The sequence below is a fragment of the Danio rerio genome, chromosome 24 (genome assembly GCF_052040795.2).
Source record: "Danio rerio strain M-AB ecotype USA chromosome 24, GRCz13ab, whole genome shotgun sequence".
NCBI lineage: Eukaryota > Metazoa > Chordata > Actinopteri > Cypriniformes > Danionidae > Danio > Danio rerio.
Window position 1 is genome coordinate 14,886,319 of NC_141044.1, and position 20,955 is coordinate 14,907,273.

The 20,955-nt window shown below is 40.5% G+C and overlaps 1 protein-coding gene across 7 annotated transcripts in view; it reads left to right on the forward strand.

Moving 5' to 3' along the window:
* The window catches only part of stau2 (staufen double-stranded RNA binding protein 2), a 223,198-nt gene that overhangs the window by 123,817 nt on the left and 78,426 nt on the right, over positions 1–20,955 (forward strand). For all 7 annotated transcript variants that reach the window (XR_015524346.1, XM_087308326.1, XM_087308327.1 and 4 more), the window contains 1 exon segment: positions 66–370. Coding sequence is in view for 6 of the 7 variants with exons in the window: in XM_087308326.1 (XP_087164452.1) it covers positions 66–370 (305 nt within the window). In the remaining variant the exon portion in view is untranslated.

The following is a 20,955-nucleotide window of genomic DNA, read 5'->3' on the forward strand; positions in this document are numbered from 1 at the left end:
ATAATATACGTATCAGAAGTTGATGAAAATAATGAATGATAATATGCATGACTTTTTTATTGTAGCACAAAAAGGAATTCTTCACCTTTCCCCGGACGTGTATCAAGAAATGGAAGCAAGTCGCAACAAAGGAGTCCCCGGTGCTCCTGGAAACTTCCCAACAGCCAAAGAGATTGGCCAAGGGTCAGCAGGGCCATTCTGCACCCCATCGGTGGGCAACACTGCAACCATCGCGAAGGAGCTGCTGCTGAGCGGGACGTCACCCACCGCTGAAGCCCTCGTCCTAAAGGGAAAAGCACCTGCTTTGGCCTGTGGCTCCATCCAGCCTTCCCAACAGCTGGAGTACTTGGCTCACATTCAAGGCTTCCAGGTACAGAATAAATGAAGTGATTTTGCATATTTGTTTACCTCTCTCTTTCTCACTGTCCACTGTTAGGTCTGCCAAATTTCATAACATCATCTGCTTGGCTTGTGCTGTCCATCCATCTGGACGAAACTAAGGAAATGTGGAAGTGCTTGCTTTTGTCATTGCTATTCCTGCAGGCCAGGGAAGTCATTTTTTGCTGTAATATTTCCCTTTTCCTCTCTGTATACCATTACAGGCAGAGGATAACAACCTGTTTTTAGATGATTCATCTTCCACAGCCCTGTTTCTCCTTGGGCCACAAAATATTATCAAATTATTAAATATTAGTGTCATATGATTCTTAAAATGTATTTTAAAATGCTGATTTGGTTATTAAAAAGCATTTTGTAGTGTTTTTTGTTTTTCTGTCTTTTTTCATAATTGGACAAATATAACTTTTTAAAGAGCATTTGGTGTATTTGGAATGGTTTTTGTCTTGCATAAAAGCAGTCTTTTTTGATAAGTTTAAGGCAAACATGCAGAATAAAATACTTACGAATCAAGATAATAATAATTATTTGGGTTATTAATATATATATATATATATATATATATATATATATATGTGTGTGTGTGTGTGTGTGTGTGTGTGTGTGTGTGTGTGTGTGTGTGTATATATATATATATAATAGCCGATAAATGCTATTTTTAAGATTATCGTTATGGATCCGATATCTAAATTAGGCCAATATCTTTAAGCCAATATATTGTGTAATTGTAAAGAACTGCCTGCCTCGCGCATATGTGGGCGGAACTTGTTCAGACTTGTCCTGTGCACTAGTGATGGGAAGTTCAGATCTTTCGGATTTTACTGACTCGGATCTTTGAGTCTCGTTCATCAAGATGAACGAATCTTTTTTTGAGTCATTTCGTTCATTTGGTTCAATTTGCCAAAATATTATTCAAATGTTACGAATTGCTTCCAAACACATTTACAACTAGCCCAAAAGGTTGATTGCATGGCAAATAAGTCATAAATAGAATATAAGAAGGAAAAAATAATAATTCAATGTTAACCTGCTCTTTTGTCTATGAAGGCATTTTTGTCTCTTTGCTCAGCTCACCTCGTCATGTCTTCAAATGTCAGGGGTTCATTCACGTTACACTGACAGTCACATATAATCTTAATCAATGCACAGTCTATGCCGATAGGAGCCATGATCGTTCGTTCATCACGTGATAGAATGACTCAGACTCGAAAGATGCACGTTTCAATTCTTTTTCCGGCTCTAAACGCGTATGATTGGCCCGTGAGGAGCGAGTGACTCAGACCAGATAGATGACTCGCGATAAACAGATCTATTCCTTTTCCGGCTCTAAACGCATATGATTGGCCCGTGATGAACGAGTGACTCAGACCCAATAGAGGACTCGAGAGATGAACGGATCAAAACTTTTTCCGGCTCTAAACGCATATGATTGGCTTGTGTTGAACGAGTGACCCAGACCCGATAGAGGACTCGAGAGGTGAGCGGATTAATTTTTTTTTTCTGGCTCTAAACGCATATGATTGGCTTCTGCCAATGTGATGAAGACTTGAAATTAACGATACTACCTGCACAAATGTGCGCACGCGCGGATGAACGAATCACTCCCTGAGAGGACTCGTAGTTCAAAGTGAACTAATCGTTCAAGAACGACCCATCACTACTGTGCACTAAAATGGATCTCTCCTCACAGTCACATTGTTTATTGCTTCATAGTCTGTCCTTTCTTCATGTAGTGTTGCTATGCGTTAATAACTCAGTAGTTAACCATGTTTCTTATCATTGTAGATATGTTTAATTGAATGTCATTGTGTATTTTGCTTTAAATCACCTCAAGAAAAAAAAATTACATATGTAAACCTTTCCTGCTCTTTTACTTTGTTGTGTTAGAGATAGCAGGGGAGATTCACTTATTACTCCAGGGCTGAATAATATTAGTTTTATGGCACATGTAACTTGGTCCAATCATTAATTACTATCTGTGTGGTACAACAAAATCAGTCACAAAAGAGGGAACATCGCTGAAAACGCCCCTCTTTTCTTAACATAACAGCAGCAATGCACACATGCTAAACAACTTTTTGGGTTGTTTTTAATCTGATATGATTATTTGTTATTTTCAACACATTGCTTGCCATGTGTTGTTGATGTAAGATTGTATCCAGTTTGATCAGAATATTTATATCGATTATAAGGAGCACGCGTGAGAGCTGTCACCACATACACACACACACACACACACACACACACACACACCTGACAGCCTTCACAGCAGCACAGGGGAGAGGTGCATCGGTCACTGAATCAAGCATAGGGGCTCTCAACTCTCCGCACATTCTGTCTTTATATTCTGCTCTGTGTTTGTCATAAAGTCATCTGTGCTCAATGATCAGGTATTTTGTCAAAATCGGACTCTGAGGGAAAATCTGCAACGGCAGTTGAGTGAAACTCACAGCAGATTATTATAAACTTTTCATCAATCATTTGTCCCCAATTGACAGCAAGAACAAACATGGAAGTGTTTGTCTGATTGACAAGCAGCTACATCTGTTCAAAAGAAATTAAAACGCCAAATAGAATGAATCTATGCTGCATTTTCTAAAGTAATGCTATCTGTATTTAGCTTTTCGCTTGTACGGTGGCTCTGAACTGTCAAAACACTTCTAAAAAAAGGCTTTTTTGGACATTACATAATTGTAGATATGTACATTACTGCAAAACGTTTTATTCAAGAAAATTTGAGTTGGTTTCTGTCTTTAGCTCTTTAATTTTCATATTATTTAAAATATATTTAACTTGTGTGTTGATTAAATCCCATTTTATTATTTAACCTATTATTTTTATGCAACAGTCAAGTGCTGTGTAAAGAAAAGGAAATAATTTATTTTTGGCATGCTGATCTATGTGAAATCATGAATATAGGCCTATATAATTGTGCAATTTTAAAATTATAGCTTTTTTGCTTTGAGTACAGACTATTCAGTTCATAAGAGCAGTTCAATCTTTTATGAAGTTTGCTGTATAAAAATATAACATTTTGAAATATTTATAATTATCGACCTAAATATATCGGCTATTGGCCTCCAAGCCTGAAGAGTTATCGGTTATCGATACTGGCCAGAAAATCCATATCGATTTATCCCTATACATAAAATGAAATAATAAAATGAAAAAATTTACATTTCCAGAAAAAGTCTTCCAGATAATTTTTTCAGAAAACAAGTTTGTTTTAATTATGCATTTGTAGTAAATACATTTTAAAAGTGTTGTTCATTCAAAAATGAAAATGACCTTAACATGTACTTACCCTCATGTAAACATTTTTAGTTTCTCACAAAAGGCAATATTTAGAAGAATTATGGTTGTTGCGATTCATTGAGTCCCTTAGTAGGAAAAAGGAAGTTAATGGGTTCAGCATTTACCAATATATCTTCTGCGTTTGTGTTCAACAAACTCAAATAGGTTTCAAACAAGTGACATTGAAGTGTGAACCTTAACGAATGCTTTTAATTTAATGAATCTTATTTGTTTGTAGTGTGATCCAAAGCTACAGTAAAAAACTTTTTTTTAACTGTTTTGTAGGTTTTTTGTTTGTGAAATTAATGAAAAAAGTGATTTAATTTGTTGGAAGTTGTATTTTTAATTTAGAAGTTCTGTGAATACATCTCTCAACATAGAAATGATATGAAATAAAGGGGACACCAACCCTTCAAAAAGACCTGGAAGTTTGGAAAAATGATACATTTAAAAAGCAAGTATAAGCAGAATTGTGTCCCTTACATGTTTATAATCCAAAGGACTAAAAAGCATTGTAAACAAAGGTGTAAAGATAAACCCTGCAAAAAAGCTCAAATAGAAGCAGGAAGAGACCTAAACGGAATGCTGTGACCGGCACTTTTTTACTATCTGTAAAATCGATTAATTGTACCCTTCTCGCTCATGCATGCATTTCCTCAATCCCTTCCAGAGTTTAACAAAAAACATGCCAGGCCCCTCTGATACCCCACCCTCAGCCGCCCCACTTAATTTAGCAGCAGGTGCTTTTCATATTGACCAGTAAAAACATTTTATCTTAACCTGCTGAGGTTGCCTTTGAAAAAGCCTTTGTTTTCGCTCAGAGCTTTCCTGTAGTCTGAAACCCAATGAAGAAGAGAGAGGCAGCCAAACGTAAACACGGGTGGAAAACAGCAGGTTTCACTTAAAGGGCCAGCTGCGAGGGATGAGCCGACCTGCCTGTGTGAATCACTCCACGTCTAAACCCTCCAATACCCTGATAAGAATCCTGATGTTATCCCCCATTCCTTAGCGTCTCCTGTCAGGGGGGATTTGAGTGTGTAATGGAGGAAAGCAGGAAACACACGTTTCGTTGAGACAATGCGCCGAGCGATGTGGGTTGGTAATGAAAACCTGAACGTACCGAAAGCAAAACAAAACCGCTGAGCTGCGTCTTTAGTGCTGACAGGCAGATTCCAGACTTTTATATGTTTGTTGGCTGATGGTCTCCTGCAAAATAGTGTGTGCTCATTGGCAAACTCCTAACTGGTTCTAATCGGAGGAGCAGACATGCTATCCACAGTGCCAAAGGACATGTTTAAATCAGACCAGGTCTGCTTACTCGCTGATTCAATTTGGTCTTGACAGAGCTGTTATGAAAACCCCTATGAGGCCAGTTTCATTGGCATTGGAGCAACAGAAACACCTGCAACAGTTTGGAAAAGCCACAACAAGAACCCATGTTCAATCAGTTTCCTGAAGCAGTTGTGCTACACTACAGATGTGGTACTCATTGACGTGTGGTTATTTGTACGGTTGTTTCTTTCCAAAGACTGATTCTGATCTAGAAACTCTTAACTGAGAAGTCAATGGACAGATATGCCTGTGCCTTGTAACATATTAAAAAAGGAACTAGCACATGCTGTCTTGAGTGTTCTTGGAGTAAACTTTGAGTTGAAATTGGTTCATTAAACTCTTTAGCTCTTTTTGGGCCCCACTAGACATAAGGCCCTCAAGAGTAAAGAAATGTGATTGATGGAATTTGGCCAGAGGTTGAAATTGAGATAGGGCATTAGTATTTTAGCTTTTTTTTTTTTTTTTTTTGGAAGTGGTGTTGGTTCAGAAAGGGTTGGAGAGAAAAATCTTTGTTTGCTATTGAATTCCCTGTTGTCTCTGGCCACATGTGATGGAAGTAGGGCAGAAATAATGGAGTTGTTTGAGTAATGCACAACATATGCACTCTCTTAGTCTTTTGTTGTCTTTATCTTTAGTTTTGCAGTTAAGTTTCACAGTTTGTGCCCACATTCTCTGTAACCTCCTCAGACGTTCTCAGGATTAAGATGTTGTGCAGTTCACATTCATTAGACCTAAATGGTCCTAAATATCCTCCTTGGCCAATTTATTCTGTTTACCCTACCAATTTTGTTTTGGACCTCATTCTTTGTTTTATAGATTCAACAAGGTCCTAGAAACCTTCTTTCTGGGATTTTAGTCTATATTGACATTATGGCATCACACATTTTCTGCACATCCAAGATTCTTCCACATCCCAATGAGCCATTGTTGATTCAGATCTGTAGGCCATTTGAGTACAGTAAATTTATTGTCAGTTTGAGATTTTGTGAGATGGTATGCTATCCTTCTAGAAGTAGCATCACATGGTTGGTACACATGGACATGGTTAACAATACTAATTAAACAGTGCTATGCCATATTCAAAGTCACCTGTATCACTTTTCTTCCATATTCTACTGCTTGGCTTGAACTTTAACAGGGATCCCTTCTTTATACTCATCTTACACAATCTAAGGTGATGTGGCAAATCCTGGATCTTTTAATTGTGATAACTGATCTCTGGCTAAATTGGTGCTTAAAACTATTTTGGGAATGAGATAAATATCTAGGTAAATTGATCTGACATTAGTTTGTGTGCTTGTGTTTGTTGTGAAGGACAAGATATGTTGATCTTGAAACTGTGATCAGGAATGTAGTGACTGGTTGACTGAAATATAGCAGTGTGATGGTATCATCTGAGTGATGTTCAGTTGTCAGCCATGTGAGCATAATGACATACAATTAGTAGTAAATGAAAAGATTGGTTAAAGAGCCCATATTATACATGAAATAGGGTCATATCTTGGTTGTAAGGGTCTCCAACAACAGTCTAATATGCATGCAAGGTCAAAAAACATTTTCATGGTCGTATAATCTGCATTTATTTTTACCTAATTATTCCAGCGACTCCTGTATGAATCGTCCAGTGATTAATTTGTTCCCAAACCCCTCCTTAGCGCGAAGCTAATCTGCGCTGATTGGACCGATGACAGTCTGTTGCGATTGGTCGACTGCCTTCAGTGAGAGAGTGAAATCCCCAACAGCTAATCAGCTATATAAAAGTAATCACAGTTCATACACACTCGATATTGTAGGCGTGGATTTTAGCTGCCAGTGGGTCAATGTAAATACAGACGATGGACTATTTTATTGAGCAAAAACTCTCAAGAACTGCTGAGGATATCTTCTAGCTTGTCTCACTCTGCTCTTTTCACAGACACACACACACACACACACACACATATTGCCCTCGTCTTTGCGCGCGCGCACAAACAAAAACACACCCACACCTCTGGACGACAACGCGCGCACACACACACAAACACACACACATACCTCCGGACAACAGCGTGCGCACATGCACAACACACGCACACACACACTACCCTCCTCCACGGAGCTCCGTACACAAAGCAGCATGTGTCGCGTTATTAACGTGACTTTGCACGTGATATGAGAATATAGTGAGTTAACCTGATACAGTACACGCGGTTACAAGTAACAAATCACAACTAAATACATTTGCAAGCTAGAGTCAACGAGGCAACAACTTTAATCGCACGTACTTACACTTGAGAAATGGAGGAAGAAACCCATCATGACGTCCATCAGGAAGTTACTCTTTACTGATCCTTCCTTTAACAAACGCTGATGAAGTATTTTTTGTAGCATGTAGTTTCCAGAAGTTTCCAGTAGTTTCCAACTGCTTGGTTATAATGCTTAGGTTTCTTTTTTGGGTAGAGACTCGATAATATCCATCTGCAGTGTGACTTTAATCGACAGGCATATTTGTGTGTGTGTGTTTGTGGGTGTGTGTGAGTCTGGGTTTCTGTGTTAGAGGGCGGGGCCGCAGGTTTCAAATCCCGGGTTTGCGCGTGCACGTGAATAACTTGGCGTCGTTAGTACGTCATGGCGAAACACCTAATGACTCTGTATCAAGGCGACTCGGTTGAAGCACTATGAGACGACTCTTTTATAGATGAATCAACCGTTTTAAACACTGTACTCTTACAGATATAAGCCTTAGCTGGATACTTTACTTCACTTAGAGCTGTGTTACACACTACATGGAAGGGCATTTTCAAAAACCCATAATATGGGCTATTTAAATTATATGCAATAACTCTGAACATTTGTTTTACACCCTCTTTACAGGCTTTAAATTTCCATTTCCATTTTGCAATTTATTTAGTTTTATCTTTAGAGCAGATTTTCCATGTGAGAGTATTCAAGTTTCTTAATCTCATGTCGTAATGCATAACTGGCTATTTAAGTAAATATGGCATCAAAAAGCATTATGGTATTTGAAGGTGGTCTGCATCTCCAGCACTGCATCAAATCACCCACATACAGTGCATCCAGAAAGTATTCATAGCGCTTCACTTTTTCCACATTTTTTTTAATTATAGCCTAATGCCAAAATGGATTAAATTAATTTGATTCATTCATTCATCTTCTGCCGCTTTTCCGGGGCCGGGTCGCGGGGGCAGCAGTCTTAGGAGAAAACCCTAGACTGGAACACCTCCCTAGGTAGGCGTCCAAGAGGCATCCGAAACAGATGCCGAGCCACCTCAGCTGGCTTCTCTCGATGTGGAGGAGCAGCGACTCTACTCTGAGCTCCTCCCGGGTGTCAGAACTCCTCACCCTATCCATAAGAGTGCGCCCTGCCACCCTTCGAAGGAAACTCATTTCGGCCGCTTGTATCTGAGATCTTGTCCTTTCGGTCATGATTCAAAGCTCATGACCATAGGTGAGAGTGGGAACGTAGATTGACCAGTAAATTGAGAGCTTTGCCTTTCAGCTCAGCTCCTCCTTCACCACAACTGACCGGTACATCGACCGCTTTACTGCTGCTGCTGCACCAATCCGCCTGTCAATCTCATATTCCATCTTTCCCCTTACTCATCCATCCCTTTGAACAAAACCCAGAGATACTTAAACTCCTCCACCTGGGGTAAGGACTTTCCTCCAACCTGGAGATGGCAAACCACCTTTTTCCGGTGGAGCACCATGGCCTCGGTCTTAGGGGTTCTAATTGTCATCCCAGCCGTGTCACACTCGGCAGCAAACCGCCCCAGTGCATGCTGAAGGTCCATGTCTGATGAAGCCAACAGAACAACATCGTCAGCGAATAACAGAGATGAAATCCTGTGTTCCCCAAACCGGACCCCCTCCAGCCCAAGGCTGTGCCTTGAAATTCTGTCCATAAAAATTATGCATAGAATTAGTGAAAAGTGGCAGCCCTGAGTCCAACATGCACTGGAAACAAATCTGACTTATTGCCGGCAATGCGAACCAGACTCCTACTCTGTTCATACAGGGACAAGACAGCCCTCAACAGATCGCCTCTGACCCCATACTCCCCAAGTACCCTCCACAGAATGCCGCGAAGGACACGATCGAATGCCTTCTCCAAGTCCACAAAACACATGTGGACTGGTTGAGCATACTCCCATGAACCCTCGAGCACCCTGGTGAGGGTATAGAGCTGGTCCAGTGTACCACTGCCCAGTCGAAAACCGCATTGATCCTCCTGGATCCTAGGTTCAACCATTGACCGCATCCTCCTCTCCAGTACCCTGGCATAGACCTTCCCCGGGAGGCTGAGGAGTGTGATCCCCCTATAGTTAGAGCACACCGTCCAGTCCCCCTTCTTAAAAATGGGAACCACCACCCCAGTTGCCCAGTCCAAAGGTACTGTCCCTGACCTCCATGCGATGTTGTAAAGACATGTCAGCAACGACAGACCCACAACATCCAGAGACCTAAGATACACAGGGTGAATCTCATCCAACCCCCTGCTTTGCCACTGCAGAGCTTGCAAACTTCCTCACTGACCTCAGCTAGGGTGATGGGCGAGTCCACCCCTGCATCCCCAGTCTCTGCTTCCTCTATGAAAGACATGTTGGTGGGGTTAAGGAGATCCTCAAAGTATTCCTTCCGCCGCCCGACAACATACCCAGTTGAGGTCAACAGCTCCCCACTTCCCCTCGATGTGAAGATGCTTTCCCTTCTTGAGGCGCCGGACAGTTTGCCCGAATCTCTTTAGGGCCGACCGATAGTCTTCCTCCATGGTCTCCCCAAACTCTTCCCAGGCCCGAGTTTTTGCTTCCGCAACCGCCTGGGCTGCAGCAAGCTTGGCCTGTCGATACCCATCAGCTGTTTTGGGAGTCCTGCAAGCCAACCAAGCTCTGTAGGACTCCTTCTTCAGCTTGACGGCATCCCTTTTGATATCCACCACCGGGTTCGTGGATTGCCGCCCCGACAGGCACCACAGACCTTACAACCACAGCTTCTCACAGCCACATTAACAATGGAGTTGGAGAACATGGATCACTCAGTCTCCATGTCTCCAGCCTCCCTCGGGATCTGGTCAAAGCTCTTCAGGAGGTGAGAATTGAAAATCCCTCTGACTTGGGGTTCAGCAAGACGTTCCCAGAGGACCCTCACAATAGGCTTAGGCCTACCAGGTCTGTCCAGCTTTCCTCCATGCCAGCGGATCCAACTCACTACTAGGTGGTGATCAGTTGACAACTCTGCCCCTCTCCTTACCCGAGTGTCCAAGACATACGGTTGGAGATCAGATAATAAAACCACAAAGTTGATCCTTGACCTCCGCCCTAGGGTCTCCTGGTGCCATGTGCACTGATGGACACCCTTATGCTTAAACATGGTGTTCGTTATAGACAAACTGTGATTAGCACAGAAGTCCAATAACAAAACACCACTCGGGTTCAGATCAGGGAGGCCCTTCCTCCCAATCACGCCTCTCCAGGTATCACTGTCATTACCCATGTGGGCATTGAAGTCCCCCAGTAGAACAATAGAGTCCTCAGTCTGGGCACCTTCCAGCACCCCTCCCAAGGACTCCAAGAAGGCCGGGTACTCTGCACTGGTGTTTGGCCTGTAGGCACGTACCACAGTGAGAGACCTATCCCCGACCCGAAGGCGCAGGTAGGCGACCCTCAGAATTCAAATTTATTTTTTTTCTGTTCCACTTTAAAAAGACCATTTTTAATCAAGTCAAAAATAAATTTTGAACAAAAGAGAACAAAACATTTTGAGCTCTTTTTTTATCAATCTAAGTGCAAAGTCTAAAGCACATGGTGCAAAAGCATTCCTAAGCATGTTCAAATTCACAGAATCCCGCTATTTTAAGGACAAAAAAGTATGCTTTGCACCTTGGCGCATAGTCGAATAGGATTGTGCTTATTCTGTTATTGATTATGGGTGTGCTTGAGCATATTTTGCATTAAACCAATCAGAATCTTACCTCCCATTTCTTTCAAGAGTCAGTTGGTCGCGCCATGGCACATTTGCTGTTTACATGGCAGACTTTGTAAGTGGAAAAACTGAATGCTTCACTAGTGAGAAAACAGTTAAACAGACCATCTGCAGCGCAACGATAAAGAACGAGTCTCCTCCATTTGGCCAGTTTACTTATACTCTTTACTCCTTTACTTTCGTGGAGTAAGGAAATGGTGTTGTACACACTCCACTGAAGACATTCATTAGTCTACATAATTAATTTAGTTTGGTAAGAGCAAAGAACTTCAAAACTATTTCTAAATTCAGTTCAATTTACAGAAAGCAAATAAATGCTCAATAATATTGAAGTGTGGACAAAAAATATGGACTTTAGACCACCTTTTAGTTGGTCAATGGTACAGTCTATTTCAGTTCCACAAAATAGCAACACGCCAACAATGCGTCTTAACCCATCTCTTTTTTTAGAATGGAACACCCATGAGACCACAAAGTGGCTCAGATTGACTTGCTATAGGTGGCGCAAAACGTGAAAATTAGGGTTGCACTGGTCTAAAAATATCAACAAATCAACACGTTCTTGCATCGGGTGTATGATAGGGCCCTTTATTTTCTTGACTGTGAACAATTTGACATCCTTCAGATTATGTACAATCCTTGACTGATCTCTTTAAACTATTGGGCCTCTTTTGGTCAAATGACTGACTTATTTGGCACAAATTAGATGGACCCAGAGATAGATCTTTCCCCAAATCCCCTTTTGGTGGAGCAACCGGAGACCTGCCAGGTAGCGCTCACTCCCCAGACTGGGGACACAGAGCTTGGGAGAGGAGAAAGCGAGAGGAGAGGTGGAGCAGTGAAGCCAATCTCTGTGGGAACGCTGCTCTTCGCTGCATGTCAGGTGCACATCATAAAGGGCCTTTTGTGTAGAGCCTGTGAGCTGCAAAGTAGTCTGGGAGAGCAGAGAGCAGTAGGTAGAGCTCACGTTAGGGATGAGTCCAACGCTTTTTCATTTTATGACCCCCATTCATCCCATCACTCTATATGACACTGAGTGGACAAACTGTACCATAGTCCTGCATTCTACAGTATCTTGTGGCACTTTTCATGAATGAGACCTTTGGTGTCTTTTTTTTGTGTGCGTTTTGGTTTTGATAAAACATCACCTAGCACAGTAGTCTGTAGTTTTTCAATTTGTTGTGTCCCCAAAATATAAAGTCCCACTTCTCCTAAAATAAAACATAAAAATAAAATGAATTTAAAAAAGAACATATAAAATATGTCCTTCTTGAAGTTTTGGCCTTTTCAAAATATATTTTTTTCCAATAATTTGTTTGTGGAACATTTTTTTTTTATGATAATTTTATAACATTTATCACATGATCTTATTTTATCCATTTTATATTGTTTTGGGCAAATTAATGTTGTGGACAAAAATCACTGTATTACCTTGTTTTGTATTTGTTTATGAACCAGTATTGGCTACACAACCGAGATAATTATTTTTTATAATTGGATTTATTTATGGTTTGTTTATTAATATTATGGTCTACTTAATTTTTTAATGTTAATGTTTAGTTTGGTGTTTTTTTTATCTTGATTTTATGAAAATCTGGATACACCATAATACCATTCATTCATTTTCTTGTCGGCTTAGTCCCTTTATTAGTCCGGGGTCGCTACAGCGGAGTGAACCGCCAACTTATCCAGCTAGTTTTTACGCAGCGGATGCCGTTCCAGCTGCAACCCATCTCTCGGAAACATCCACACACACATTCACACACACTCACACACTATGGACAATTTAGCCTACCCAATTCACCTGTACCGCATGTCTTTGGACTGTGGGGGAAACCGGAGCACCTGGAGGAAACCCACGCGAATACAGGCAGAACATGCAAACTCCACACAGAAACGCCAACTGAGCTGAGGTTCGAACCAGCGACCTTCTTGCTGTAAGGCGACAGCACTACCTACTGCGCCACTGCCTCGCCACACCATAATACCATACCATACTATAAGGTCTGTTGAAATATGGCTTTAGTTAGTTTTAAAGGGGTAGTCCACAATTTTTTTTTTAAGGTTTGATTGTATTTATGGGGTGCATTCATGATTCATTTGAAAAAAAAAAAACAATATTTGTTCACGCACCTTACCTTCATTTTATACAGCTACTGAGCTAACATGGAAACGACCACATATTTCCTGGTACCTCCTATAAGCCCCACCCTTAAAGAGCTCTGATTAGTCAGCAAACCTAATGCGTTGTAATTTGGTGGATCGGCTTTTTGTTACCAGGAACCATCATGCCTCTCTTGCAAGCTGTTTTAGTTTTAAATACCCCTCTTGCCATACTATATTTATGGATAGTCAGAACAAAGGTTTAAATGCTTAAACGGCCACAGACTGTAAATAATGTCAAAGAGGTTGTATCATTATGAGTCAGACACAGAAAATAAAGAGGACACAGCTGAACCCATGCAAACGCGACTCTTGCGAGATGTTTCTGAATGTATGTTTTTTTTTTTTGTTGGTAAAAGGAGGAATGTGGTCAACCCATCAGCATTTCATTTTATTTCAACATCCCATACTAGTGTGTATAGGAAAGGGTACATTATAAAGTGGTTTTAAAGTCTCTGTTTTTAATAGATATCAGGTAAAATGGTCTACTTTGGTTTTCGTAAATTCTGAGGTTTAACCATGTCATAAAAATGCAATCCTAATGACATTGTACCATTGTAAGGCTAGTACAAATTAAACGCACTTCAGGTATTTATAAAAAGTATGTTTATGCTGAATAAATAAATGAAAATATACTGAAGCATGGACAAACTAAAAACGACACACTTTTGTAAATAAATAAATAGTGAAACATACATACAGAAAAAGGAATAAATGAAAACATGTGGTATTTTCTTTAGTTTATATTTTTGTTTACGTCCTTACTACACACTACAACATAGCCTACAATGAACGCTACATGTAAATTTGAACAAAAATAAGTACTTAAAGGTTGTGGCTCATAATCCACAGTTTCTTCTTTTATCATTGGCTAAATCCAGCACTTTACTGCGACCAATTGTGCAAGCTGTCCTTTGTAAAATGCTTTGCACAGAGGGCTATATCTTTTTTAGAATATTCTGGGACATAATTAAACTTAAACTGTAAGCACTTCTCTCTTTATGTCACTTCCCTTGGGAGGCCAAATAGTAAAACAGAACAAGATCCATGGAAATAGCAGTGTTTGAAATGCATTTTATTTCCCTACTTAGCCGTCTATGGCAACGCCCCTTTGCTGTGCAAGGTGTGTGCAATGCATTAGTTCATTTATTTATTTATTTTATTTTTTTTGGACAAATTAAGTATGATTATTTTGCACTTGTTTTTAAAGGCACATGCACACATTTTGGAAAATTACTCTATTTTTTAAATATTTTTAACATAATATTTCACTTACACTTGATATTGACGTCCAGCATGGACATTCATGACTCCTACAGCTATATATGCTGGGGTATGAAAAACAACAGTGCTTGATTTGAAATTAATGCTGCTTTAAAATGTTCTGTAGGTCCCAAATCTGGGGTCCATCAAAAAGTTGGAACCCTGAAATATGGTCTAAAAAGAGATATGCATTCTGTGGTAATTTCTGTGGTTACTGTTTCAGGAGAAATTTTGAATTTACCTAAGCTATGCTAATAATGCTTATCATATTAAATAAATTTCCTGTATTAAATGTTGCATTTTCTGTGTTCTCCCCAGCCCCCCTTAGGACTTTCTCTCTGTCTGTCTATTTGTCTGTCTCTTGTATGGTTTCTAACCTTGGCTTGAAATAACCAGCATACCAAGATTTAGATCACAGGCTTTCGGTTATTCCTTCAAATAGCGTTCATTGATGTTTTCTGACCTTTGAGTGAATCAAGGCTGCATTTTGAGATGAATGGAGATGAGCTGATAGAAGAACCTTTGCTTAGATTTCACATCCTAGGATGCTTTGATCACAAGCGGCAGCGTTCAGCATCTACACGCCAACCGCTCTGCAGTCAGGCCATCAATCACTGCACAAATTGCTTCATATGCAGGTGATGGAAGCGTCCTTGGTGCATCATCTTTTCATCTTTTATATCAGCGTTAGTTGCTATATCTCTACACCTTCAGAATTTCTCGCAGTTGATGTCATGACCGAGGAGCAAAATCATTAGGAATATACAAAGACTATTGCTTTTGTGTTAAAGAATGTCAATGTAAAAAAAAAAAAAACAATTGGTAGGAATATAGTGTTCAAACTTCAGAAATACTAAAAAATATATATATTTATATACAGTAGATTTATATTCTGCATATATTGCTGACTGCTATCTGAATTGCTTAGACATCTTTATAATGGCCATTGCTTTTTATAAAATATTATTCAATCCTCCAAGAACCTTCATTTAGAGAATCTTCACAGAGATCTTCATACCATAGTCCATAAGCTTTTCATAGCTATAAGTCATTTTCCAAAACCTTTTCATTCAATGTTCCTCTCTGGTGGAATGATCTTCCCTTTCCCACTCAGACAAACGACAAGTAAAAACCCATCCAAAACACCAGAAACCCGGTGATAAGTAGCAAAATCACCTATAAAAAGCACTTGCTCTCTCTCTCTCTCTCTCTCTCTCTCTCTCTCTCTCTCTCTCTCTCTCTCTCTCTCTCTCTCTCTCTCTCGCTCTCTCTCTCTCTCTCTTGCTCTTGCTCTCTCTCTCTCTCTCTCTCTTGCTCTTGCTCTCTCTCTCTCTCTCTCTCTCTCTCTCTCCCTCCCTCTCTCTCCCTCAAAAAAGCAATTCTTTTTTAATTGTATAATTAACACTTCTTGTCTGCATTTCCTCTTGTTTAATCGCTGAATGCCTCCTCAATTATAAGTCGCTTTGTACAATAGCGTTTCCTAAATTACTAAATGTAAGATGTAAAAGTAATTAATTCAAATATTTAATAAATAAAATATTATTTTAACATGATTTGATTAAATATTATTGGTATTTAACTTTAAGGGGGCACCTATGGTGAAAAATCTACTTTTCAAGCTGTTTGGACAGATGTGTGTAAGTATAGTGTATAGACTGTCATATTGGGGTAATATAAACACACACAGTCCTTTTTTTTTCAATTGAACAACATAAAAACAGTGGACCAATTTGAGCGTTTTTCAGACCAACCGCAACTTGACGTAGTAGTGCGGTCCCCCCGCCCACCAATATTGATTGACAGGCACGTCACCATCTTCAGTCTCTTGTTTCACGTCCGCCATTTTCAACGTGTGATTCAAAGCGATATCACTAAAGGAACACCCTTGCTCTATTTTCAGATGTAAGGCTCATTGGGCTCAACACAAGATCAATATTCTCCACATTATTGCTCTAATCAGAATTATTGTTTGCAAACGTGTACTTTTTATTGCGTCTACCATAAACTTCAGCCGTTTGCATTTCTCGCAAACACAGAAGCTCCCTGTAATCTTAGGTCCAGCTGGAAAAGTGCAAGCGCGTTGCCTAATGTGCACGTCTCTCCATTGGAAACAAAATAACAAACTTGCCTGCAGGTCGCACACCAGAAGCGCCACTCTGCCTGTCGCGGTGCCGTGCATTTCGGAGTTCTGGGCGTGGGTTTCTGTCGGGGTGCACGCGGCAGCGCTTCGGGTTGGCGGCTGGGTGCGGCGGGCAGCTGCCGACTTGGGGCGCCGTTGTGTTTGCCCTGGTGGAGGCCTGTGTTCGGAGTTCTGGAATGCATGTCGCTGCGTGGCGCGACGATTCGGGACACTTCATGTTTCTACCGTGCCACTGAGAGTGTCTAGTGTGCTGTGTCGCGGCTTCGAGCGGCACATCTGGTGACTCAATCAAAGTTAATTCAGTGTGCGTGGTTATTAGTCTCGGTGTACAAGCTCGGCACTTGAAACTGAAACACAGTTGGCTGTAAAACTATACAGAGACACAAAGGATTTTGTACCCTCTGCTTGGTCTGTGTCCGAGTCATACATGTACAGCTGAATGCTGATCCTAGCTTAGCGTGTCTCTGTTTCAAACCGCCTCCTTGTTACGTCAGGCAGAAAGGCGAAACTAATTTTTATGTGAAGCAACACGCACCTAAAACAGCGAGCTCTTTTGAACTCATTTAAAAAAAACAACATCTGAACTATGTGTTGAACTAAGTTGACTAAGTCTAAAGCTCAATAATAAAAGCCTGCAAGCCAATATTTTGACCAATCATTCATAAGTTTTAATCACTCTTATATTTCCATGCTGCCCACCTGCGGCATCTTTATAACCTGTAACCCACTATTCTACTCTAATGGCAAAGCACTGACTGATGATATGAAAGTGATTTAATTTGATGCGAGGACATCTGGAGTTGTGTAACTCCGCAATAGCTTCAGGTTCATAATTTCAATTACAGAAGTGGATTGATATGGGCTTTTGAAGGTGACTCGCTCCATTTATGGCCAGTGGTTTGATTCAGAATATATTTCTGGCATTGGGGCATGGTGGCCTCTAATCTGAGCCAGTAATCAGTGAAAAATTGTTTTCTTGAATGTTTTATGTGGGGGTTTAAAGTGTATGGGTGTAGAGATAGATAGATTGTTGAACTGTCATTGATGTGCAGTTTCAATGTTAGTGGTAAAAGTAGCCATATTTGGTAAGGAAAAGTGGGGCTTTATCTTAACGACTTCAGACTTTAACCACTTTAAAAAGTTGTTAAAACTAAGAGTATTTTGGTTATGTCTCACAAGAAAATGCTTTTTGAGTCTTTGTTTAATTTTTGATTGTTTGAAATTATTTGTGAAATCTGCAGATTCTGAGAGAAAATTACTTCTGTACCATTACTTCTATACCAATTTTCCTTCATATTTCATATACTGTAGAAATATTCAGACCAATCATACAGAAAAATAATAAGGGGATAGTTGACCCCCCACTTCCTTTTTTCTTCAGAATATAAAAAAGAGACTTGGGTCTGAAACTGTGGTCCATGGTTATTAAACAAAGTTGAAAATCAGAGTGAAAAAAAAAACACATGCAACTGAATTTTTTAAATCATTTTGGGATGTGTTGAGACAAATATCTCACAAAACAAGACTGGATTCATAAGAACTGCATTTTTAGGCATTATAGAAATCCTCAAATATAGGTTTTTTTATATAAATTTAGATTTTTGTGTCTGTGTGTGTTTTTGCCTTTGTTGTAGTATGACATCTGTGGAGAGGAAGCAAAGATAGAGAGATAAAGAATTGAGAAAAGTCTGTAAGCCTGAACTTGAATTTGGTTTGCCAAAGTACACTTGCACTGTAATACCACTTTTCCACTCAACAACCAACATCGCTATCCAAAACACAGCGAATCCAATGTGTTCTTACATTGCACTATAGTTTATATAGATTATGTTCATGCAGAGCGTCATAATAAATATAGAAGAAGAATATAAGTGGCAGTCGTGTGTTCGTGCATATCATAGTTTGAATATTTGAGATTAGTAGTGACGATGTTCAGCATTATCTTCTGCTATTTTAAATATAGTGTTTTAGTTTGACTTGTTGGTCAGGGTAATCCCGCTCTCAACCCTTGACGTAGCTCTGCAATGTTTTCGTGCTACTTAAGAACCACTGCTTTAGATGTTGAAAGAAAAACTACTTAAAGGGCAATGAAACCCCCTCGTTTCAGCAGAGTGTTTTCCCACCTCTACTTTGGAAATAGTCAAAAAAGTAGGCGTGTCCAGCTCTGTTTAGGGGGGAGTGTCGGAGGAGCAAAAGATGTATGGTGTGGGAGTGTTGATTTGACCACTAGCTGAGTTTCAGGGCCTACTCGCACTATGCCATCTGTACCGTGCCTAGGTCCATTTCCCGGATCGTTTTAGAAGTGTGAGTGCGCTGAATCGGGCTCAAGCATGGTACACTTGGCCGGCCCTGGCCCGGTTGGAAAAGGTGTACCTGTGCACGGTTCACTTGAGCTTTGGCGCGGTACGCTTGTGTGTGAGTGCAAAACGCTCCAAAGCCCGAAACTGAAAGCAAGACGTGACTTTTAAGGGACTGTTTCATATGGATTTATTAATCATTGTTACTGTTTAATGAACGCAAACTGCCGTCGTTTGTTAAATACGCAAACCCCTCACTGCACAACAGCTGCGCACCTTCAGCAAACCTCCTCATTCCTGCAGCACGAGAGCTTTATGATTGTTTATGAGCGCCAAAAGTGGCGGATCTGTTCAGCAAAATATCTGACTGCGTGTCACCGCATCCCTAAGGACTGTTTGGCGAAATATTTGACTGCATGTCACTGCATATCAAACGACTGAAACGATATAACAAGAGCAATCTCCACTGTACTGAGCGAGAGCGCTCACAGCGCAGCATTGATGACGTAAGCGTGCCCAGGCCCGATTAGTTTGAGTGCGGGCCGTCGGGGGAGACGGGAGGGGGGACAAGCGTGCTTCGGCCTCAGAGTCAAAACACACACACACACACAGGGGAGAAAGTGACTGTGTTTATATGGACATCTGTAATCAAATTGTTTGCCAAATTATTAACTGCTTTAACTCCAAATTGGCACTTTCATTCAGGGAATTAATTCATGCCCCTCGTGACCAACGAGATATTTGATTCGAGGAACTGCTCCAAGAGTGTATTTTTCATGCAATGTTTAATACCGCATGGCGAATGAGAGAAAAAAACTTTGCTTTGGCCCGGTTTGAGGCAACTGTACATAGTGTGAGTACGGCCTCAGAGTCAAAACACACACACAGGGGAGAAAGTGACTGTGTTTACATGGACATCTGTAATCAAATTGTTTGCCAAATTATTAACTGCTTTAACTGCAGTTTGGCACTTTCATTCAGGGAATTAATTCATGTCCCTCATGACCAACGAGATATTTAATTCGAGGAACTGCTCCAAGAGTGTATTTTTCATGCAATGTTTGATACCGCATGGCGAATGAGAAAAAAAAAACTCTGCATTTCTCTGTAACTTAGATGCACTCGTCAGGTAAGCCGCGTGTGTTATTCCGGTCACAAAATGCGGTGAAAATCCTACACGACGGTAATAGTTTGGTTGTGGTGCTAGCATGTTTACACTCGGTGCAATAGTTAGTTTGATGCAAGCAAACTGGATAAACCAAGACCACTGGTCGTTCACTTACCAAATCTGTAGAGACAGCACAATCCAAAGCAACTAGGACAGCCTCTTTATTAAGAGGAGACTACAAGCGATTCTGGATCTCCATTTGCAGAAGAGAAAAGCTCTCGGGAAAACAATGTTCCTAGACACGTAAGTTATTGTTGTCGCGCGTCGTGTACACTGTAATCCACGCGTGAGTCCAGCTGCGTTCTCACAGAGAGAAAATGAAAACAAAACTTGACTGAAGCAAATTATGAAAGCAACACTGCACGTTTGTTTTGCCAACACAATGTGGCGTCTCTCTGCCGTCTGAACACTGTAACATTAATGAATATTAATGAAGTTGCACAATAAAGCGCGCTGATTGGTTTGAACCAAGCCTTACTCTTGCATTAATGCAGCACACTCGAAAACATAATACGGTAAACCTAGGTACAGATGTCCAGTCTACACGGTGGAATACACGCTAAGGTCTCATGGCCGTGACGTAGCTTCAAAAATTAGTTTCAAACCGGAAGTAGAAATTTGCTCGAAATATTGCAGAAACTACTAATTTTAACTTTTTAGTGAGATAGAGGTGTCCTAATAGTGTTTTTAGCAATGTGGAACATATATTCGACTGTCAACAGTTCAAAAAATGTGTTTTGGTGTTTCGTGACCCTTTAAGCCTCATTCACACTATGAGCAACTCAAAGCAGCAAAGTGACAAAAGACTGTTCAGTTCAATTTAGAGTGAGCGACTTCCAGCCACCTCCGTCTACATGCACAACAGTCCTCCAACTTTATGCAAAGTAAGATATGCGACGTTCTTGAGCACCAGTAGAGCT